Raw genomic sequence first — 18,169 nt, 5'->3', positions numbered from 1 at the left:
CAAGGAAGGACCACTTGGCTGAGTTCAGTATTAACTCAGATTGTGTAGTACCCAACCCACCAAACCACCACAGCACCAGCCAACTCCCTTGCCAGCACAAAGCCATGTAGCCCTGCAGGTCAGCTCAGTGCACACCTCGCCCCTTCTGCCCTTTCTCCTCCAAACAAGAATTCCCCTAAGCCTCCCAGGTCCCAGTCTTGTCCTGAGGGACCACTCATAGGCACCCACCATGTGAGAAAGGCTCTGCCCCACAGAGCCACCACCTGCTCAGAGTCCTGAGAAGGTGCTTGGGACTGTTGGGCCTGGGCAGGTGACCTTCACTTGGCTGCAGATCCTGAGAGGGACCCAACTTGAGGAGCTACTCTTGGACTCCTTTTCCAGCCAGGTACCTTGGGATAGGGAAAGGAAGGGTGGGACAGCAAAAGGACCAGAGCAGGTCTGTGAGAAGTGAGAATGAGGCTCAGAAGGGATAGAAACTGCTTTTATTAAAAACATTCTAAAATGTTATTTATAAAATGCATTTCATCCTCTGCACTGGGAAACAATTCAGGAACATACAACTGTTGAGGCCTCTTAATGCTTTCAGAATTTCAACTCACAAAACAGGCTTAAGCTATAGAAACTTGTTACACATCTAACACCACAGGCAACTGTAGATTTCAAGGATTTTAGAAAGATTTCAGCCTTCAAATATCAATTTGTTTAAAGAGAGACTTTTGATAAGCAACCCATGTGCATACCTGGAAATATCCACTTAGTACAGCAGACTCATCTTTAAAATTCAATGGTTTGTGCCAAAATACAGTATTAAAAAATACAAAATAAATAATTTGCAGAATTCAAAAGTTATTTAATAAATAAGGATGCATTGTGACATACCCAATGTACAGTAATTTGTCCACTAAAAAACCCAACCTGTATAGAAATCTGAATAAATATCCTTTTGTGAATTTTTTTTTTTTACAAGTAAACAACTCACCCTTCCCTTCCAATTCCCAGATTAACGCTGAAGGAGATTTAACTCCTCCAGACTGAAGGAGTATGTGAAACAAACAAAAGTACTTCATTTATTTGCCTCGAGAGTTTATCAGTTTAAAGTCACTCCCACACTCCTTGGGACAATTTGTCCCAAAACTGCAAAAAGCTTTTAATCATTTAACTTACTGTGATGTGGTTCTGTTCTTACACAGGTCTGCTTGTTTTACACAGTGCATTAAAGACGTGAAGACTAAAGCCCTACTGTAACTCCAGTAGGTTTTGAGATGAATTCACAGCACAACAGAAGCAAAGGTCACAATGATTCCAAAGACATTGGAATGTATGTTGAACACATTTATATCTGCAAAGCAAAGGCCCCAAACAGCAGCTGAGGACTGTACCAACTGGCATTCATCCATAGTTTCCCTGGAAAGGCACTTCTTTCACTGCAGGAGTTTTAGCTACTGGAAGTTCCATATGGACTTAGATGGGGTCACTTTCAAAGAGGCACAAAGGGAAAAAGAATCCTCAGATAAAAAAAAAAAAAATCACTTTGGCCTTCAACTCAGGGAAATGAAACAGATGTTAGCAGTATTTCGGGAATCCTCTGTCAAGTTAAACAATGTTGATGGAATGCTGTGTGCAGCTATGATTCAATTTAAGAGGTTTTTAATTGGATTACTTCAAAGATACGTTTAGACAATAGCTACGCAAACAGCTGAGTCAGCACAACTGATTTATGGCAGTGCCATAAATCAGGTCTACTGCCAAGAGAGTAATAAGCCTATTTTAATATAGTCATAGGTTAAAACAATAAATCTAAGCCCCACATTAACTTTTGGCAAGGTTTAATACAAACAAAATTATTCTGGAGAAGACAAGAAAATGCTTAGAACCACCTGTTACTAGAACTTACCTGGTGAAGACTGGGCTGATGGGTGTTGAAGCCAGTCTTGGCTGAATGACATGTTTTTATCATAGAAATTTCTACACAGATAAAAGAATTCAACTTGCCTTTAAGTATTGCTTTATTCCTCCAAAGAGAGTAGAACTGTCACCAATTAGGGTTTTTTTTCAGATCAGTATTTTTTTCTCCTCATGCATTTTCAAGATAGCTGGATAGCAAACTATTTGTCTAAAACAGAGTCCTAAGAAGTGCCACCTCAAACCCCAAGGTACACACACTGTTTTCTTCCCAATAGGACAGCTACAACCTCTGTTCAGTTTAGAGTGAGGACATGACAAAACTTAATCCAGAGATATGAGCTAAAAAGTATGAAGGAGTTGGGTCAATTTTCATTTACTAGGATTACAGGAACTAGACTTCATCCAGGCCATGGATGAAGTCCCACACTTCTGTCCCACACTTTCTCCCTGAGGACAGGATGGCTTGGGGTCCATCAGGGGAAAGACACCACACACTTGCAGATGAACAACAGTGAAATCTGTATTGGTCGAATTCAAGGGTAGACAGACAAGTGTGGCTTTGAGATACATAAAATTACTGCAGTTTTAAAACAAGGCAGGGGAGGTATGAATATCTCTGTGGAGAACATCAGTGGTAGAACAGCAGCACCTGTGTGTTAACCATGACAGCCAGATCAGGAATTAAGGCCTTGGAGACACATCAAGTAACTATGTTGGCAAGAGCTACGTTTTCAATAAGGTTTCCCGAAACATGAGACAATTCTCCATAGAGCCTCAGCAATACCATTATGCTGTTATGAACAGCAGAAGAATCAAGTGAATGCCTAAGTCTCATTCAAGCTGCAACATGCCTTTTAGAAAGGTGCTTAAATGCTCAAATGGCTCAATCTAATAAATAAATGTAAGCTGAGCACTGCCAGTGCTCTGTGCGTTAACACTGCTTCACAGTCAAAGTAAATATATTGGACCTGGGAATACCTACAGTACCACATTATCTCAAACCTTTGGTCACAGTCCCTTTATATTTTAAACACACACCTCTCCAGGATTTGCTAACAAAATTTAGCAAGAAAATGTGGGTGTGTCATCACTAGCATTTTCATCCAATAGACAATCTCCAAGTAAATACAGCACACTTCAGAACTCGTTTGTACCATTAAAGTAACATCAAGCTTTAACACAGGTAGGTGTCCAGTAACACCTCACTGGAACAGATAAAAATGAAATAGAATACAGCTAAGATTAGGCTCCACTGCCAGTCAGATGAGTGTGCACCTTCAGAGCACACTTCTGGAGAGCTGGAATGCAATTGGGAAGAGTTTCTTTTCAGTTAAAATTAGTCTTCCGTAAATTCTTATTAGGGATTTCTATGGCACTGACTTGAAGAGGCCAGGACCCTGCAACAATTCCTGCTTGGATGGCTACACCCGTCACAACTGCCAGGTCAGGATCTACAGAGGTGTTGGGCTCCTTCCCAAAGAAGTCCCGAATAACTTTACGTATTTGGGGAATCCGTGTGGAGCCACCGACTAACACAATTTCATCCACTTCTCCTTTGTCTACATGGCCATCCTGCAACACTTGTTCAATGGGCACAAGAATCTTCTCAAAAAGGTCTCCATTTAACCTCTCAAACAGCTTCCGAGAGATTTCCATTTCAAACACAACTTCAACAAAGCCGTTCTCTACTTCGGAAGTGTCTCCAAGACTGTTCAGGTCTCTTGTTTTTTGTGGAGTCTCACCTTTTAGCGCACTGTTTGGTTTTACCTGACTTTTTGGAAGTTCTTTGGTAAGCCTGTTTTCTGGCAGAGTCAACACCACACTTAGTGTAGCTGCCTCATGAACAGTCAGATTTAATTTAACTGCTTCCACAGCCTGTCTGAGGCGGTGAATCTCTTCCTTTCGGGTTGGCAGAGAACCGTATGTTTGACGGAGGTGATCATACAAATACAGCATCAACCTCTGATTGAAATCCTGTCCTCCAAGTTTGTTGTTACCTGAAAGATCAGAACAGAAGGCATCAGACTCATCACTTTCAAAGCAGCATGCACCTTCTTTAATGGGAGGTGGTGCTCAAGGACCAGAACAATCATGCAAGCAAAAGAGCTCACAGAGCTGTGAAAACAGACAAAATTGTTGTCCCCTGAAGAACAAATGATGGATAAAAATTTCCATTGGTTTGACTGAGAACAGGAATTTACTCAGTGGACCTCTGTCTAAATAAATCAGAATGAAGCTGCTGAATCTTCCTTGCTGTTCCACTCTTACAGCAGCTGCTCACATCAAAACTTGCTCATCAAGGTTGGCACTGCACCTCAGACCTGTCTGCACCCAAGTCATCTGAAAGGCAGTCGTGCACTCACTACAGTCTGACTAAATATTGCTGCCACTTGCCTCTGTGCCGAGTGATGACACAGGAATCACAGAACTTACTTCTGGGCATGGGCATTCCCAAAACCCGCTCCACTGAGCTGGCACCAAAACACAAAGCCGGGATGCTTTTCAGCCCTGGTCAATGATTTGCCAAGTATTCCTACTCTGGACAGAGGTAACAGGAAGATTTGTAACAACCCTAGCCCTGCAAAAGCCCAGTCAAAGTAACTGTAACATGCACCAGAACGTTATTAGTGGGCACAGAAGTTGACAGCTGTGGATAAAATGAAACCATGACTTACCCCTTGAGTCAGCCAAAACCTGTGACTCTGTGATCTTACTCACTGAAACCAGTCACAAACCTAATTCTGCATGAAAAGCAGCAGAGAATGCATTGGGAGAACATTTTATGACACAACTGGTAGGTTTTAGAAAGCTCCTCCAACGGCAACTTCATATGCACCTTTCCTCCCACTCCTTCAGAAACAAAAGGATTTTTCTCACCTGCCATGGCTCGTGTGTAGAACATCCCTCCCATCTTGTTCAACAGAGACACATCCAAAGTTCCTCCACCCAAATCCACCACCAGAACATTAAACACATCAACTTTGTGGAGTCCATAAGCCATAGCTGCAGCTGTGGGCTCACTGATTACTCGCAAAACCCTCAGCCCTGCAAAGAGTAGAAACAAGAAGCAACAGTCAGGTACACTTCAGAAAACTGCAGTTCTCACATCAGAATGACATTTGCCATTATTTTATTTTTTTTAAACCAGATTCATTTTAAGTTAAATATCAGATCCAAGGGAAGTAGTTTTCTGGGGGTAATACCCAATTAACTCCTTTCCTTATTTAATCCTGAAGTAGTACTGCTTCAGCATCAGGGCAAAGTCATGAACCACCATTTGCCCAAATACATTTCTTCTGGACAAACCTTGCTAAGGAGCCTTAACTTCATACATTCTGTTTCTGTTATTGCCGAAGGGTGCTCTATATAGTCTCCCTATTTGGAGATTACCAAAAACTCTATTTTCCCCAAAGCAAAACTTCCTTCTTCCAGACACCTATGTCTGCATTACCCAGTTGCACCTCCTGGGACTTGGAAACTGAATACATTCTAAGCTTCTCTATCACTGATTCACTGTTTCTATATCCTCCCCAAAGACCTTGCTGTTAGGGAAACAGACCTGAAGGTTTCCTAGAAAAACACTGGAATACATCACCTGCAAGGTTAGCTGCCTTAACGGTAGCATTCCGTTGCCTTTCATCAAACTCTGCTGGCACAGACATGACTGCCTTGGAAATGGGCATGCCAAGGTTGGCTTCTGCCATTCTCTTCAGCTTCAGCAGCAGCTGGGAGCCAATCTGCTCTGGAGTGACGTGAAAGGTTCCATTAGTTGTCACGGAAAATTCAGCTGATCCGTTGTTGTTGAAAATCTAGAAAGATAAAGCAACACAAGCCACAGGTGAGAAGTCATTTTCCCCACCCTGCTCCCACCACGTTTTATCTGCACACAGTGTCTTTAATCTGCAAAAATACAAATGTGCTTTTGCCACTTCCTAGATCACACTAATTTCTTGACTTGCAGAATTATAGAAAACATGCCACTTAAGGGGTCCAAGTATATCCACACAAGTGACACCCACTGAACCACAGTAAGACACATCAAAAGAAGTTAAGACCTAGCAACTGTGTAATCCATTTCAACACCACAAAGACAGAAGTTATGCTTTTTAATCATTAGGTTACCCTACTGATAAAGCTTCCCACCACTTCTTCTTTCTGAAAGGAAGCAAACAGCCTGGTACTGGAACAGCTTCTCTTAAGAAGTAAAAATTCAGAAACTATTTGCAGGACCTGAAAATTGGTCTGTTTTCAGCAAATTCTGCACCATGTTCAATTAATGCAATACTTTTTTTTAGTAAAAAGCAGCTTTCAAGACCTGCTGCTGGTCAAGTAAGCACTAGAAAAGTGGTAGACGAAAAAAAAGCGCTGGGGCAGAGATGCGACTTTTAAACTTTTATTTAATCTTTTTTTTTAGAATTTCAAGGGAGAAGTGAAGTTTCAGCAAAGTACAGTTAGCATTTCAAGTTGAAATTTATCCTTCCAGAGAAGGGGCTGGAAGGCTACCCAGACACACATTTCCTTGTAGGAAAAACCAGGGTTTTATGGAAAATCACTGTCAGCTCTTGTGCAGGGGTACATGACTTCCACAACCATTTCCTTCCCCTCTCTGGATATCTCTCATGGTTTTCAGGTAGATTTAGCCAAATGACTCAAGGTCTGACAAGTTGATCACCCACACAAATTTCAAGTGTCACAGAATCACAGAATGGCCTGGGGTGGAAGGGACCTTAAAGCTCATCTCGTTCCAATCCCCTGCCGTGGGCAGGGACACCTTCCACTAGACCAGGTTGCTCAGAGCTCCATCCAACCTGGCCTTGAACACTCCCAGGGATGGGACAGCCACACCTTCTCTGGGCAACCTGTTCCAGTGCCTCACCACCCTCACAGCAAAGAATTTCTTCCTAATATCTCATCTAAACCTGCTCTTTTCCATTTTGAAGCCATTCTCCCCTGTCCTGTCACTACATGCCCTTGTAAATAGTCTCTCTCTACCTTCCTTGAAGGCTCCCTTCAGCTACTGGAAGACTATAATTCGGTCACCTCAAAGCCTTCTCTTTTCCAGGCTGAACAATCCCAATTCTCTCAGCCTTTCCTCACAGGAGAGGTGCTCCACCCCTCTAATCAACTTGGTGCCTCCTCTGGACTCGCTCCAACAGCTCCATGTCTTCCTGTGCTGGGGACCCCAGAGCTGGAGGCAGCACTGCAGGTGGGGTCTCAGCAGAGCAGAGCAGAGGGGCAGAATCCCCTCCCTCCCCTGCTGCCCACACTGCTCTGGATGCAGCCTGGGACATGACCGGTTTCTGGACTCCCAGTGCACATGGCTGGGTCATGTCCAGCCTCTCACCCACCAGAACCCCAAGTCCTTCTCAGCAGGGCTGCTCATCCCCCAGCCTGGACTGTGTCCTACAGCTTCCTGCCTGGAGGGAACTGAAGATGCTGCTTACCTTAAAGGGATACCTGCTGCTTTCATTTTTCAGTTCTTCCAAAGTGAAGATTTTCCCAATGAATCTCTTGGCATCATATATGGTGTTCTGAGGGTTGGCATCAGCCAGCTCCAGTGCATCATATCCCACATACACCCCTCTGTCTGTGAAGGAGACCACACTTGGGATGCTTTTGTGCCCATTCTCATCTGCAATGACCTTCACCTCTCCTATTCCAGGCAGGAAGACTCCGACGGAGCAGTAAGTGGTGCCAAGGTCGATCCCAAGGACTCTGGGGGTAGGCATGGGCAAGTACTGCTGTGCCAGGTAGCTGGCCAACAGGAGAGCCAGAACAGCAGAGCCTGAAACACAGAGTGGTGAAAAACAGGGTTAGAGGATCTCCTGCTGCAAAGCTGTCAGTCAGTGCAAATGGCACGGTGTCACACTCTGCACCTCCTGCGGTTTTATTTCACACACTGGAGCCTGTTCAGCTCCCTAATTAGTTTTTAATTTCTTCAAAGGTCACCAGCAAATTCAGGTCTCTTAATTGAACAGAGAGTGGCTGTCAAAAATCTCAGCCATTAAATACTAAACTGATGAAAAAAAGAAAGCCCAAGAGAGAAGGCAAACTCAAAAATATCACCACACTGTAATAATTCCTTTTCTCTCTGCAAGTTACTTCAATAACACAGGCTAATTCATACTTCGGGGGGAGTGCCTTTGAATGACCCCAAAAGGACACAGAATTAATGGGGCTGCACAAAATCCCAGTGAAACAACAAACTCCCAATTCAAACACCTCCTCCAGCTTCACTGAAGTCTGAAAATAAGGAGATACAAACCCCTGCTGACTCATTCTGTTTCAGTCAGAGCTCCCAAAAAGCATATTTTCTGTGCCTTTAAATCAAGGGTTAGACTTAAGTGCAGAGTAGTTTGCTGTTTGATTAGTTTTGCCTTTAATTTTATTTATAATCATCAGGCACAAGAGGAAACCCAAAAGTCAAGCATAAAGTAATGCCTCAGGGGAAGGGGAAAATAAAAAGCACCAACAAACAAAGTCTGGAGAAGAAATTTAAACAGGTTAAATTTCAAAACATGGCTGAGCACTTTTTTCCCAGCAGGGAAGAGCTGTCACAGCTGTGCTTCAAACAGACCCGTCAGAAAGCCCTGGTTAGGTCTGGGCTGTTACTTTCTGAACCATGCACCACTGAGCGCTCTGGCTGAAACAGAATCCCAGAACGCGTCAGGCTGGAAGGGACCACAGTGGGTCACCTGGTCCAACCTCCCTGCTCAGCAGGGTCATCCCAGAGCACACGGTGATCTGTTCCCGCGCTCGGGTGGACCTTCCCGTGCATCAGTTTCTCCCGTTGCCTCTTGTCCTATCGCTCGGCATCACCGAGCAGAGCCTGGTCCCTCCCCTGACACCTCCCTGCAGACACTGACAGACCTTGGTGAGGTCCCCTCTCAGTCGTCTCTTCTCCAGGCTGAACAGAGACAGCTCCCTCAGTCTTTCCTCCCAGGAGAGATGCTCCAGTCCCTTAATCATCTTTGTCCCCTCCGCTGGACCCGCTCCAGGAGCTCCGTGTCCCTCCCGTACTGAGGAGCCCAGAACTGGACGAAACGGAACGCACCGAGCACAGGAAGCTCAAGCCACCCTGGAGAGACAGCCCGGGGCGATACCGCCGGCAGAGAGACGCGAGAGCCCCAGCGAATCCCCCCACGAAAGCCCCCTAAACGCGTCCCAGCCGCGCCGCCGCCTCACCCAGTACCGCCATCTGCCCCGCCATGACTGCCGGCAGCTGCTGACGGCTCCTTCCGGCCCGCGCGGGGCACGCCGGGACCGGTAGTACGCGCGCCCCGCCCCCCCTTTTCACGCCGTTCCACTACGGGGCGAGTGAACCACAACTCCCAGCACGCATCGCGGCGCCGCCGATTCCGGCGGGTATCGGCCAATAGGCGTCACCCGTTAGCAGGGGAGGGGCGGGCCGCCGGAGGGGCAGCGCATGCGCATCTCCGGGCGGGGCGGTCGCTGTGGCTGCTGGGAGTGGTAGTTCCTCCCCCGGCGCCATGTTGCGCTCGCGCCCTCCCGCCGGCGAGCGGCGGCAGAGACCGCGGATGTGGCGCTGCGGAGTGAAGGCAGCAGCCCGTTCATAAACACAGCCAAAAAAGTTGTTATATTCCTGACTGAAAAGGGGAGATTTGCTCAGACACTTTGTGTCTGATCAGTCTGTGAGTGCGCCAGGGAAGGCGAGGCCCTTTGCCCGACGAGTCCGTCCCACGCTGTCACGGGCACTCTGCACTGGATCAGCGGCGCTTCCCCTGAATTACCAAGGGTCACACACCAAACAGAGAGACCCCGCCCGGGCCTCCACACCTTTACCCACTGCCAGCACCATTATAGGACTCACGTTAACAGTGTACACAATAACTCTGATAATGTGATAATGACAGGTAAAGGTTCCAGCACTGCCGGTGACAGTATCTGACTGCAAAAACGTATTCAAGACAATATACTAATTCAAGGCAATATACAGACAAGCCACCCTAATAAAATCCCTAATAAAAATTAGCATGAGATGATCATTCAGTACACACAGCACAGCTCTTACCCAATAGGTGTCCCTATGAGGGAGAAGAGAGGTTCAGCTCACCGACTGATCCCAGAGGTTGTGATGCAGTCTTCTCTAACTTCTCCCCATTCTTAACTTACTTTTATACTATTTCTTTACGTTTAGGTGGAGGTTGAGTGACTTTAGCCATGCATACTTAGTCAGAAGTGGTTGTAAATTGGGGATGGATATCTCAGTACTTAGATACCCTTGCGATGGGGACGTGTCTGTCCAAGGACAGGGATTTTGCCACAGTTGCTGGCTCAACAGCAGGACATCTTCCTTTATTTCCCTTGGTTTTCAGCTGCTGAGCAGCTGATCAGCTAGAAAGTTCCCTCCTTTGCAAGGGTTTTGACAGAGTCTGGCTGCAGTGTCTCCACTCCGCTCTACCCTCCAATTAGTCCCCCTTGGTTTGTATTTTGTGGGGGAGGTCGGGTGTGCTGACTGCGCTCCAACCAGGGAGTAGCAAACGTATTTTCCCTTATGGTTTCCAAATCATTATCTTTTTAGCCCCAGTCATGTTCCCACACTGACATTCCTATTTCGGAGCCAAGGCCAGGTGGGCATCTGCCATGTCAGTTCAGAGGCAGTCACTGGGTCTGGCTGCTGCACACTGGGGGTGATGTGGAAAAGCACCGGGTGCTGTGTCTGTGGACAAGGAAACCCCTGCTCGGGGACCTGACCTTTGCTCTCAGTGCCTGTCCCGGGACCTGGGAAGGGCTTTTAATCCAACATGTTAAGCAGTGGCAGAGCACTTGTGTTTCATCTGCTCCTGTTTCCAATGTAGGGACTCTCTAAATGAGGGCAAGAGTCAGGTGTAGAAAGGAGACATTGTTTACTCTGTGTAGTGGTCAAGGTTTTCCACATATCAAGCACACTGATTCTCAAAACTTTATATATATACATTTTAGCAAACAAAGAAATCACAGGTCATTGGCTACAAGTTACCTAGTTCTCTTATTAATTAGTATTCTACCTCCTATTGGTTAAATTATTCTCTCGTTTCCTATGCTAATTAGTCCACATGCAATGGTTCAACAGGGAGACAGCCATGGCAGTTTCTACCTCTCTGTGTCAATGGCGAGGGGAGATTTCCTTCTTGCTCATCTGACATTTAGACACGTAAGGAGAATGCAGGTGAAACCTGCTCCTCAAATGCATCCTGGAGGAGCAGAAGTGGTAATCACTCCAAGAAATACAATGTCAAGTACAATGTATGTTCTCTTCTTGTCAGCTCTCTCTCTCCTATGCTCTGCTCTCATAAGCAGTAAAGGATTGGCAGGCTCTTCCAGATAAGGTTTCTGTTTCAGGCAGAAATTAATTTAATGTAGCTTAATATAGATGCTTTTTATTAGAAAATATTTGTAAATGAATAGCTGTTAGCAAATAGTATAGTGGGAGAAAAGTTAGACTATGTTCCATTGCAGTTACCATCTTTAGCACCTCTGTTTCTCCTGAGTGATGGAAAGACACATAACCCAAAAGTAATTCCCAGGAGCTTACTTCTCAAAAACTTCTTCTATGTACAAAAAAGTGGCACCACTTTAACTTAACAGGGTAAAAGGTATGCATCCTCCACTTATGGTTAACACAGTTACAGTGTTGTGCTTTGTTCTTGACGTGAGAAGGTGGAAACTCCATGGTAAGGGAAGAGGAGGTTAAGCCATTCAGCCTCCTTAATGACTCATGATCTGACTGTTTTCTAATTACATAGGTAACTAATTTCTATTCCATATGTAAGAGTTGGATATTTTAATCATGTTTCTTGAAGTTGGGACCATTGTAATTGTGCTCATTCTCAAGTGGGGGGAAACTTGTAATCATTGTTTACAGTATTTCTTCACTCATATAACTCATGAGTGGGCACTTTGTTTTTTGTGCAACTCTCTGTGGTGATCAGAAAAAAGTTTAGTATAAACAGGACATACAATCAAACTGGATTTTGCTCATAATTTTGATATTTAATGGCAAGCTTTTTTAACACATAGGAGCCATCTGAAATATCACGTGGCAGAGTGCAGATAAGTAGGGATGTTTTTAAAAAAATACTAAAGCAAAGCCTCATTTCAGAGATTTCTTCCTTTTCTAAAGCTTAGGCTAGGCTTTGGGTTTTGTCCTTGAGGTTAAACCTCTGAAAGACGTCGGGATAACCTGATTCCAACTGAAGGACAGAACTCAAATGCCCTTTCCTATATAGTTTCCATTCTGTTTCTCCAGAGCAAAGCTGCTTAATGAATTCAGCGTATCAGTCAAGGCCTCCTCACCTGACTGACTCCCTGGAGGCCTGGCTGTTCCCTGCAGGATTACACAGCACGGGCCACCTGCCTGGGAGTCAAATCAAGGAGAGCATCTCAACAGGCTTTCTGCCCTGCAGCAGAAACTTCTTCAGAAGCCACTGACTCCCCTGCATCTGTTTTGGGCTTTTGTGTAGTTTGAAGGCTCAATCCACTGTACATACTCTGTAGTCCCTTGAAGGCAACATTTGGTCTTCAGTACCTATGCTTAGATGAATTCCAGAAGTGTCTAATTTTTTTTTTCCCCACATCTTCTCCGTGACCTGTTAGGACCTGCTCATGGATGCTCCTGGACTCTGCACGGAGATGCCAGACTTCTCTTGCATCCACACAGTAGGCAGAACTAATCCTAGTGAGTTTGTCGTTGTGTTCTTGGGCATTACCACAGAGTCTTCTGCATCAGCTTCTTTTACCCACCCTCACAGAACTCTCATTCATAAGAGTGAGACCTGTTTCTATTTTCCTCTGTTATCTGAGGGAGTGCTACACCCACCCTGGGTTGTTCAGGAGCAGAAGGGAACATTCAGCGTTTCTGGAGAAAATGGCTTGATTTTGTACAGAATAATTGAATATTCATTTGTCAATAGAAGGAGAGGCATATTTGACTGGGAGGGGAAAGCTTTGGATAGCCCCCGCCCTGCAGACTGCCTCATGGGGAAAGCATAAACGTGGTTGAGGACAGACACTGAAAGGCTGGTCTATTTTCCTGAAGCAATGTGCTTTATCCACTTCCCTGTAACAGCAGGCAAGGCACATGCGGCCATGTTGAGCATCCTGGCCTGAGGGTGGGCAGTGCAAGTTCAGACCCGTAAAAATGCTTTGAAAAAGCCAATCTCTGTGATAAAGCTGAGTGATGGTGAGAGAGGTGCTGCAGTGACGCTGGCTGATAGTCTGAGCAGCCTCTGCTGCCTGCTGGTTTGGATACCTGGGCTGTGCCAGCTGTGCCACATCCACTAGCCCTTGGCCACCACCCACCGGGCCCCCAACATTCGCCTTCCACTGGCTTGAGTGTAATGGGGGCGTGCAGCTGACGCCCTCAGAGGGTCTCAGCCAAATGCTTGTTTATCCTTCTTAGTGCATCTGTTCACTCTGGTAGTAAGCTGTTTATAACATTTCAAACGGTTTTCAGGGATTAATTTCCTTCAAGGGGCTGTTCTTTTCCCCTGGTGCTTTGATAGGTGGAGGTAAACATGTTTTTGTCTGCAAGTAGCTTGAGGGAGAGAGTTGTTCTTACAATGTAAGAGCAGAGGCTGGTTTTAAAACGGTCTCCCATCAGATGTGAACTGGTGTCTGCAGGAAAAATCCTGCTACACTGGGGAGTACTGCTCAAACCACAGACCTGTGGTGTGCTAAACACAGTTCAAGCATTCGGTGTGCGTGGAATCAAATACAGCTTGTTTTCGTTTTGTAGGATGCTTTGCATCAGCGGTATCCTCACACTTGGAGGAAAGGGAATTGAGTTTGCAAAACATCCTCTTTCCTGCTGTTATACAAAACTGGACTTCCTCTTTCTAGGGTTTACTCAGTGAGTGCTTTCTGCACTGTCTCAGTCATCTTAAAGCCACTGTCTAAAACTGAAACACGGAGCGCTGGGATATGGTCAAAGCACAGTGTGATCCCAGCAACCCAGTATGATCAAACTATGCTTTTCCACTGCAAAGAAGGAAGGGAGAGAAGGATTTGGATCCACTTTGGAGATGGAGAGTGGAGTCAAGGTCTCTCTGAGAAGGGAGGTAATTGGTGCTAGGAATTTAGAAGATACCTAAACCTGAAACCTCATTTTCAGTTTTTAACTTAGGTAATAGTAGGTTCTTAGCTTTAGTGCAATCACATTGTCAAAATTAAAGAGCTCACTGATAGTTCCTTTCCCTAATTAAAACACTGATCTTCCTCTGCTGGATACGGTTGGGAAAGGGAAGGATTTCAGCAGTGCCCAGCCTTCCTCTGACAGACAGTTCAATGTCAGGCAGCTGGAAGAGGAGTATAACCTTCAATTTAGATGCAAAAGTTTCCATTTAAATTCCAGCATGTAGCCTAAAGATTTCTAGCTCCCGTTGAGTGGCTGACTGGCTATTGCCGGGCAGGTGTGCGCTGAATTCTTCATCAGCCAGAGACCCACTCCCCAGCTGGAGGCAGCAGGAGCAACTTGGGGCTGTTCCTGGGACCTGCAGCCCCAGATCGAGGAATAAGAGGAGTGTGAGGAGCTCCCAGCAGATGTCTCTGCCACGCAGCAATGCTTCTCCAGAACACTTTAAATGTATGACAGATACCTGCAGATTCATATAAAGCATATTAACCTTTTGCAATAGTTATCCAAAGTCTTGTAAAGGCGTAAGTCATGAAAATGGTGCCTCATTTTTCATTACAGTTTATTTAATTGCTTTAACATACCCATTTCACCGAACCTTCATGAAATAATTTTGAGGTTAACAACGAAATTATTATTTCCCCTTTCATGAATACAGTTGCGGTGATACCAGTATGATGTAACCCAATAGATGTCCAGGAAAAACAGTCTGGAAGAGAAATGAGATTTTCACAGCTGTTTCTGCCACTTCTCTACTTGAATTTCATTTGGTTTGCATGCTGATACAGATTTCTGTGGTGTGAATAGTAATAATAATAATAGTAATAACCCAGAACTTTTATTGAAGAGACAAAGCATTTTGGCACTTGCTAGCCTGGCAGCTGAGATTTTCTCTTGCTGCTTCACCATAGTGAGGTGGGTAGGTGTTGCAAGGCCGAATGGCAGCCGTGAGATTGGCTGAATTCTCCCCAGCCACGGCAGCCTGGGTTAGTGGGGCTGGATCGTGTCTTGGCTTGGACTCATGCTGATGTCTGGAACACATCATCCACCTTCTGCTCAGCTCGGGTGTCCTCTGTTGAATCAGGGAGAATGATACTGTGGGGGGTGACAGGAAAACTGATTGCTCGTACAACTGTTTGCAGCACCTCGTTGTACAAGGTGCTGCAGAGTGCCAGCTATAGCTCAAGGAGGATGGGATGGCTGGGAGTCTCATCATCTGCACGAATCATGACAGTGATAATGATAATGAACAAGAGTCCCAGCAGCCTCCCAAGAGGCCGTTTTCTCATTCGCGTTGTTGCTGTGCATATGAAATCCATACAGATGTCAGTCAGGCTTGTCAGTTTTGTCTATTATAAACGACAACAAAAGGATAAACAAAAGAATGCACTGAAATGTAACTTCCTTAATAGCAAGCTCCCCAGGAAAAGGAGAAGAAGTTTTGTGATATGTGTGGATAGAGAAAAGTCCTGCTTTTCTTTTTTTGTGGAGTACTGAGGATGAAGTATCAAAGTATGTATTTTACATTTGTCCTTTTCCTGAAGGTATCGCCTACAGTACTTCAGTGGGTTTGTGCACTGGATAAGAACTTTTGGGCCTTTACAGTGAATCTTTTGACTGGCACAGAAGAGCTATTTCAGTTATCACTTTGAAGTAGTGTTAGGGTGCTTCAGGAGCATCTATACTGTGCCTATTTTCCTTGTTTCTGGCCCAAATTATTTCTAACCCAAGTATACAGGAGAAATAATAGTTTAGAGCATGTATTCGTCTTTACACAGTGTGAAGCAGAGGACCACAGAACATCAGTGACTCCAGAAGAGATAACAAGCCTGGATGGCCAATACAGTTTGAAGCAAGATGTCTCAAGCACCATTTCAGAGAGCTCACAAAAGCATCAGCCTTCTTCCATTATTTTATGGAAAGGAATCTGTATTGAGGAGGAGCAGCAAAGATCTGATGAGGTAGAAGTGTAGAAGTGTCCTTATTTATTTGGTTAAAGTGCTAGTGGCATTTGCAAATCTTTAGAGTATATATCTGTCCTGCAGGAACCGAGTTGCCATTATTGTATAAATAGCCAGCACACTTCAGTTTAATGGATATGTAGTTCAAATGCAATGAAGACGTGAGCAAGCTCATCCAGCATTATACAAACTCAGTTTAATTTCTGAGTGCAGTATGTGAAACCAATAGCACTTGACAGCACATCCCACCATGCTTCTTTCATACTCTAGTTGGCCTGAAATAGGGAGAGAAATGTTGAGAACACAGAAGAAGAAAACTGTGTCATCATCAGCCTAAGTCAAGGTCCTTAGTGTTGCTTTGTACCTTCCCAGAACCTCTGGTCAATTGGCATCCACTTCGCATTAGTTGTTGCCTGTGCCAAGGCTTGCAACGTACCTGGAGGGCTCTTAAACCTATTTCTGACAATATTGATGGAATCATTCCGACATTAGTCAGATTACCCTTACAAGACAAGCAAAGATATTAGCCACAGAATGTCTTCTTTTCTCAGCATCACTCCCCCGTGCACTGTTGTGTGAGTAGCAAGTGTCTGTTTTGCCTGGAGAGAAGTTTGTTAGAAGCAGATACTGTAAAGCTAGAGCCATTCCAGAAGAAGTATGCACTGCTAGAGAAGATGATCCATCCACAGAAGCATAAATTAGTCTTTCTGTGCAATCACAATAAAATAAAAGTCCCATCCAGCTTTCTCTCTCTTTCTTGAATGATTGCACTGTGTGTAGGTCTGCTGGACTGTATCAATACTTTTGTGCAGCAGATAATTCATTGCCATGCTTTTGGCTCGGCCCTGCTGCTCAGCTATGCAAGTGCTTGAAAAATCAGCTATTGCTTATGCACAGCCCAGCACAGTTGTAGACTTTACAAGATATGTGAAATCTGCGCGCCAGCAGATTTGTGGGCACTGAGCCCTTAAGCTTCAGAATATTTTTACCAAATACAAAATACTGATAAAAATGCAACAGTATGTTTATGTTGTGGTTCTAAGAAACATTTCTGACTGTGTGCAAACAGTCTCATTGGGCAGGACTGCTTTTTTTTTTCTTCTTCTTTTCCTAGCACGTGGCACAAAGGGCGCTGGTGCTGTCGGCATGCTGAGGTGCTCCCACAGTGCCCATAATTGCAATTAAACCTCAGTGTGAGGGAGGGATTTCACAGTCTCAGAAAGACGTAGTAGAAGTACATTAATTTCTGCTGAATTTTTTGGGACAGAGAATGCATCTCTTCATATGTTCTGGAGAAGCCCCAAATGCTTCCCATCTCAGTATAATAGCTCTTTTCTTGCTGTCAGTCAGGACCAAAGTGAGCAGAGCTGACAGATGTCGATTCTTTCAGATTTCCCCTTTCCCAAGGACCTTGACAGCGTCAGCTGCGGGAACAACAAACTTACTCCTTTTTTTTTTTCCCATACCTGTTTACTCTCACTGTAGCTGTCCCCTCTATCACAAGGAGATGAAGATTCAGTTCATATCATGCAACATCAATACTTTACCCTCACTTTGTTGAAAAGGATCCAAGGAACAATATAACATGCTACCTGTCCTTCTCTGTCTGCCGTTTACTGCAGTAACCATCCTCCAGGCTTTCACTTCAGAAGCAGTTGGGTATGACAGAAGAACTGTAGGATAGCTACAGATGCCACACGTCTACAAAACTTGCAATATCCATATCAGCAAATAAAAACAAAACCAAATCATAAATAAGGGGTTTTCAATTTCAGTGTTAATGAATAATCCAAATTTAAATATATCTGTGTCAGCATTCTTGTTGCTATCACATTAATTTAAAGCAAAAAAATTTTTGGATATCATGCAGTGTATGGACACAGTTTTTTGAAGCTGGATTACACATTCTGGCTCAATATGTGGAAAATATGGGATATCCGGAGAGGTCCAAGGGGTATATGATTGGGAACCAAATACTTAAATCTCTTTGGTAATTTGATTTTGTACAGTAGATCTCCCATAAAATAACATTGAGTTGACTGTTATCTGCAGTCACTGAGGGCTTGTAATTTACTGCCATTATGTTTCTTCTTTCTGATTTCTGTATGTGATTGAGAATTCTATGGATAAGCCTCTTTCTATGTATCTTTTATATATTTTTGTTTTGATT

The 18,169-nt window shown here is 44.5% G+C and overlaps 1 protein-coding gene across 1 annotated transcript; it reads right to left on the bottom strand.

Annotated features, from left to right (window-relative positions):
* Positions 1-466: 466 nt before the first annotated feature.
* Positions 467-9,197, bottom strand: HSPA13 (heat shock protein family A (Hsp70) member 13). Its single transcript, XM_032680515.1, has 5 exons — positions 9,091-9,197; positions 7,350-7,690; positions 5,501-5,714; positions 4,783-4,950; positions 467-3,902 (listed from the first exon to the last, which is right to left on the bottom strand). Exons 1-5 carry the CDS (start codon positions 9,113-9,115, stop codon positions 3,232-3,234), a joined length of 1,419 nt encoding a protein of 472 aa, XP_032536406.1. The 5' UTR covers positions 9,116-9,197; the 3' UTR covers positions 467-3,231.
* Between the last annotated feature and the right edge of the window lie 8,972 nt (positions 9,198-18,169).

Source organism: Chiroxiphia lanceolata, chromosome 2 (genome assembly GCF_009829145.1).
Source record: "Chiroxiphia lanceolata isolate bChiLan1 chromosome 2, bChiLan1.pri, whole genome shotgun sequence".
NCBI classification, from domain to species: domain Eukaryota; kingdom Metazoa; phylum Chordata; class Aves; order Passeriformes; family Pipridae; genus Chiroxiphia; species Chiroxiphia lanceolata.
This window is presented reverse-complemented; position numbering and strand designations above follow the sequence as displayed.

Coding starts and splice junctions, on each gene's coding strand:
- HSPA13 (XM_032680515.1), bottom strand. CDS start 9,115: ATGGCGGGGCAGATGGCGGTACTGG. Junction 4,951..5,500: donor TAAGGCAGCTAACCTTGCAG/GTGATGTATTCC, acceptor TACTCTTTGCAG/GGCTGAGGGTTTTGCGAGTA. Junction 3,903..4,782: donor CTACACACGAGCCATGGCAG/GTGAGAAAAATC, acceptor CTGATCTTTCAG/GTAACAACAAACTTGGAGGA.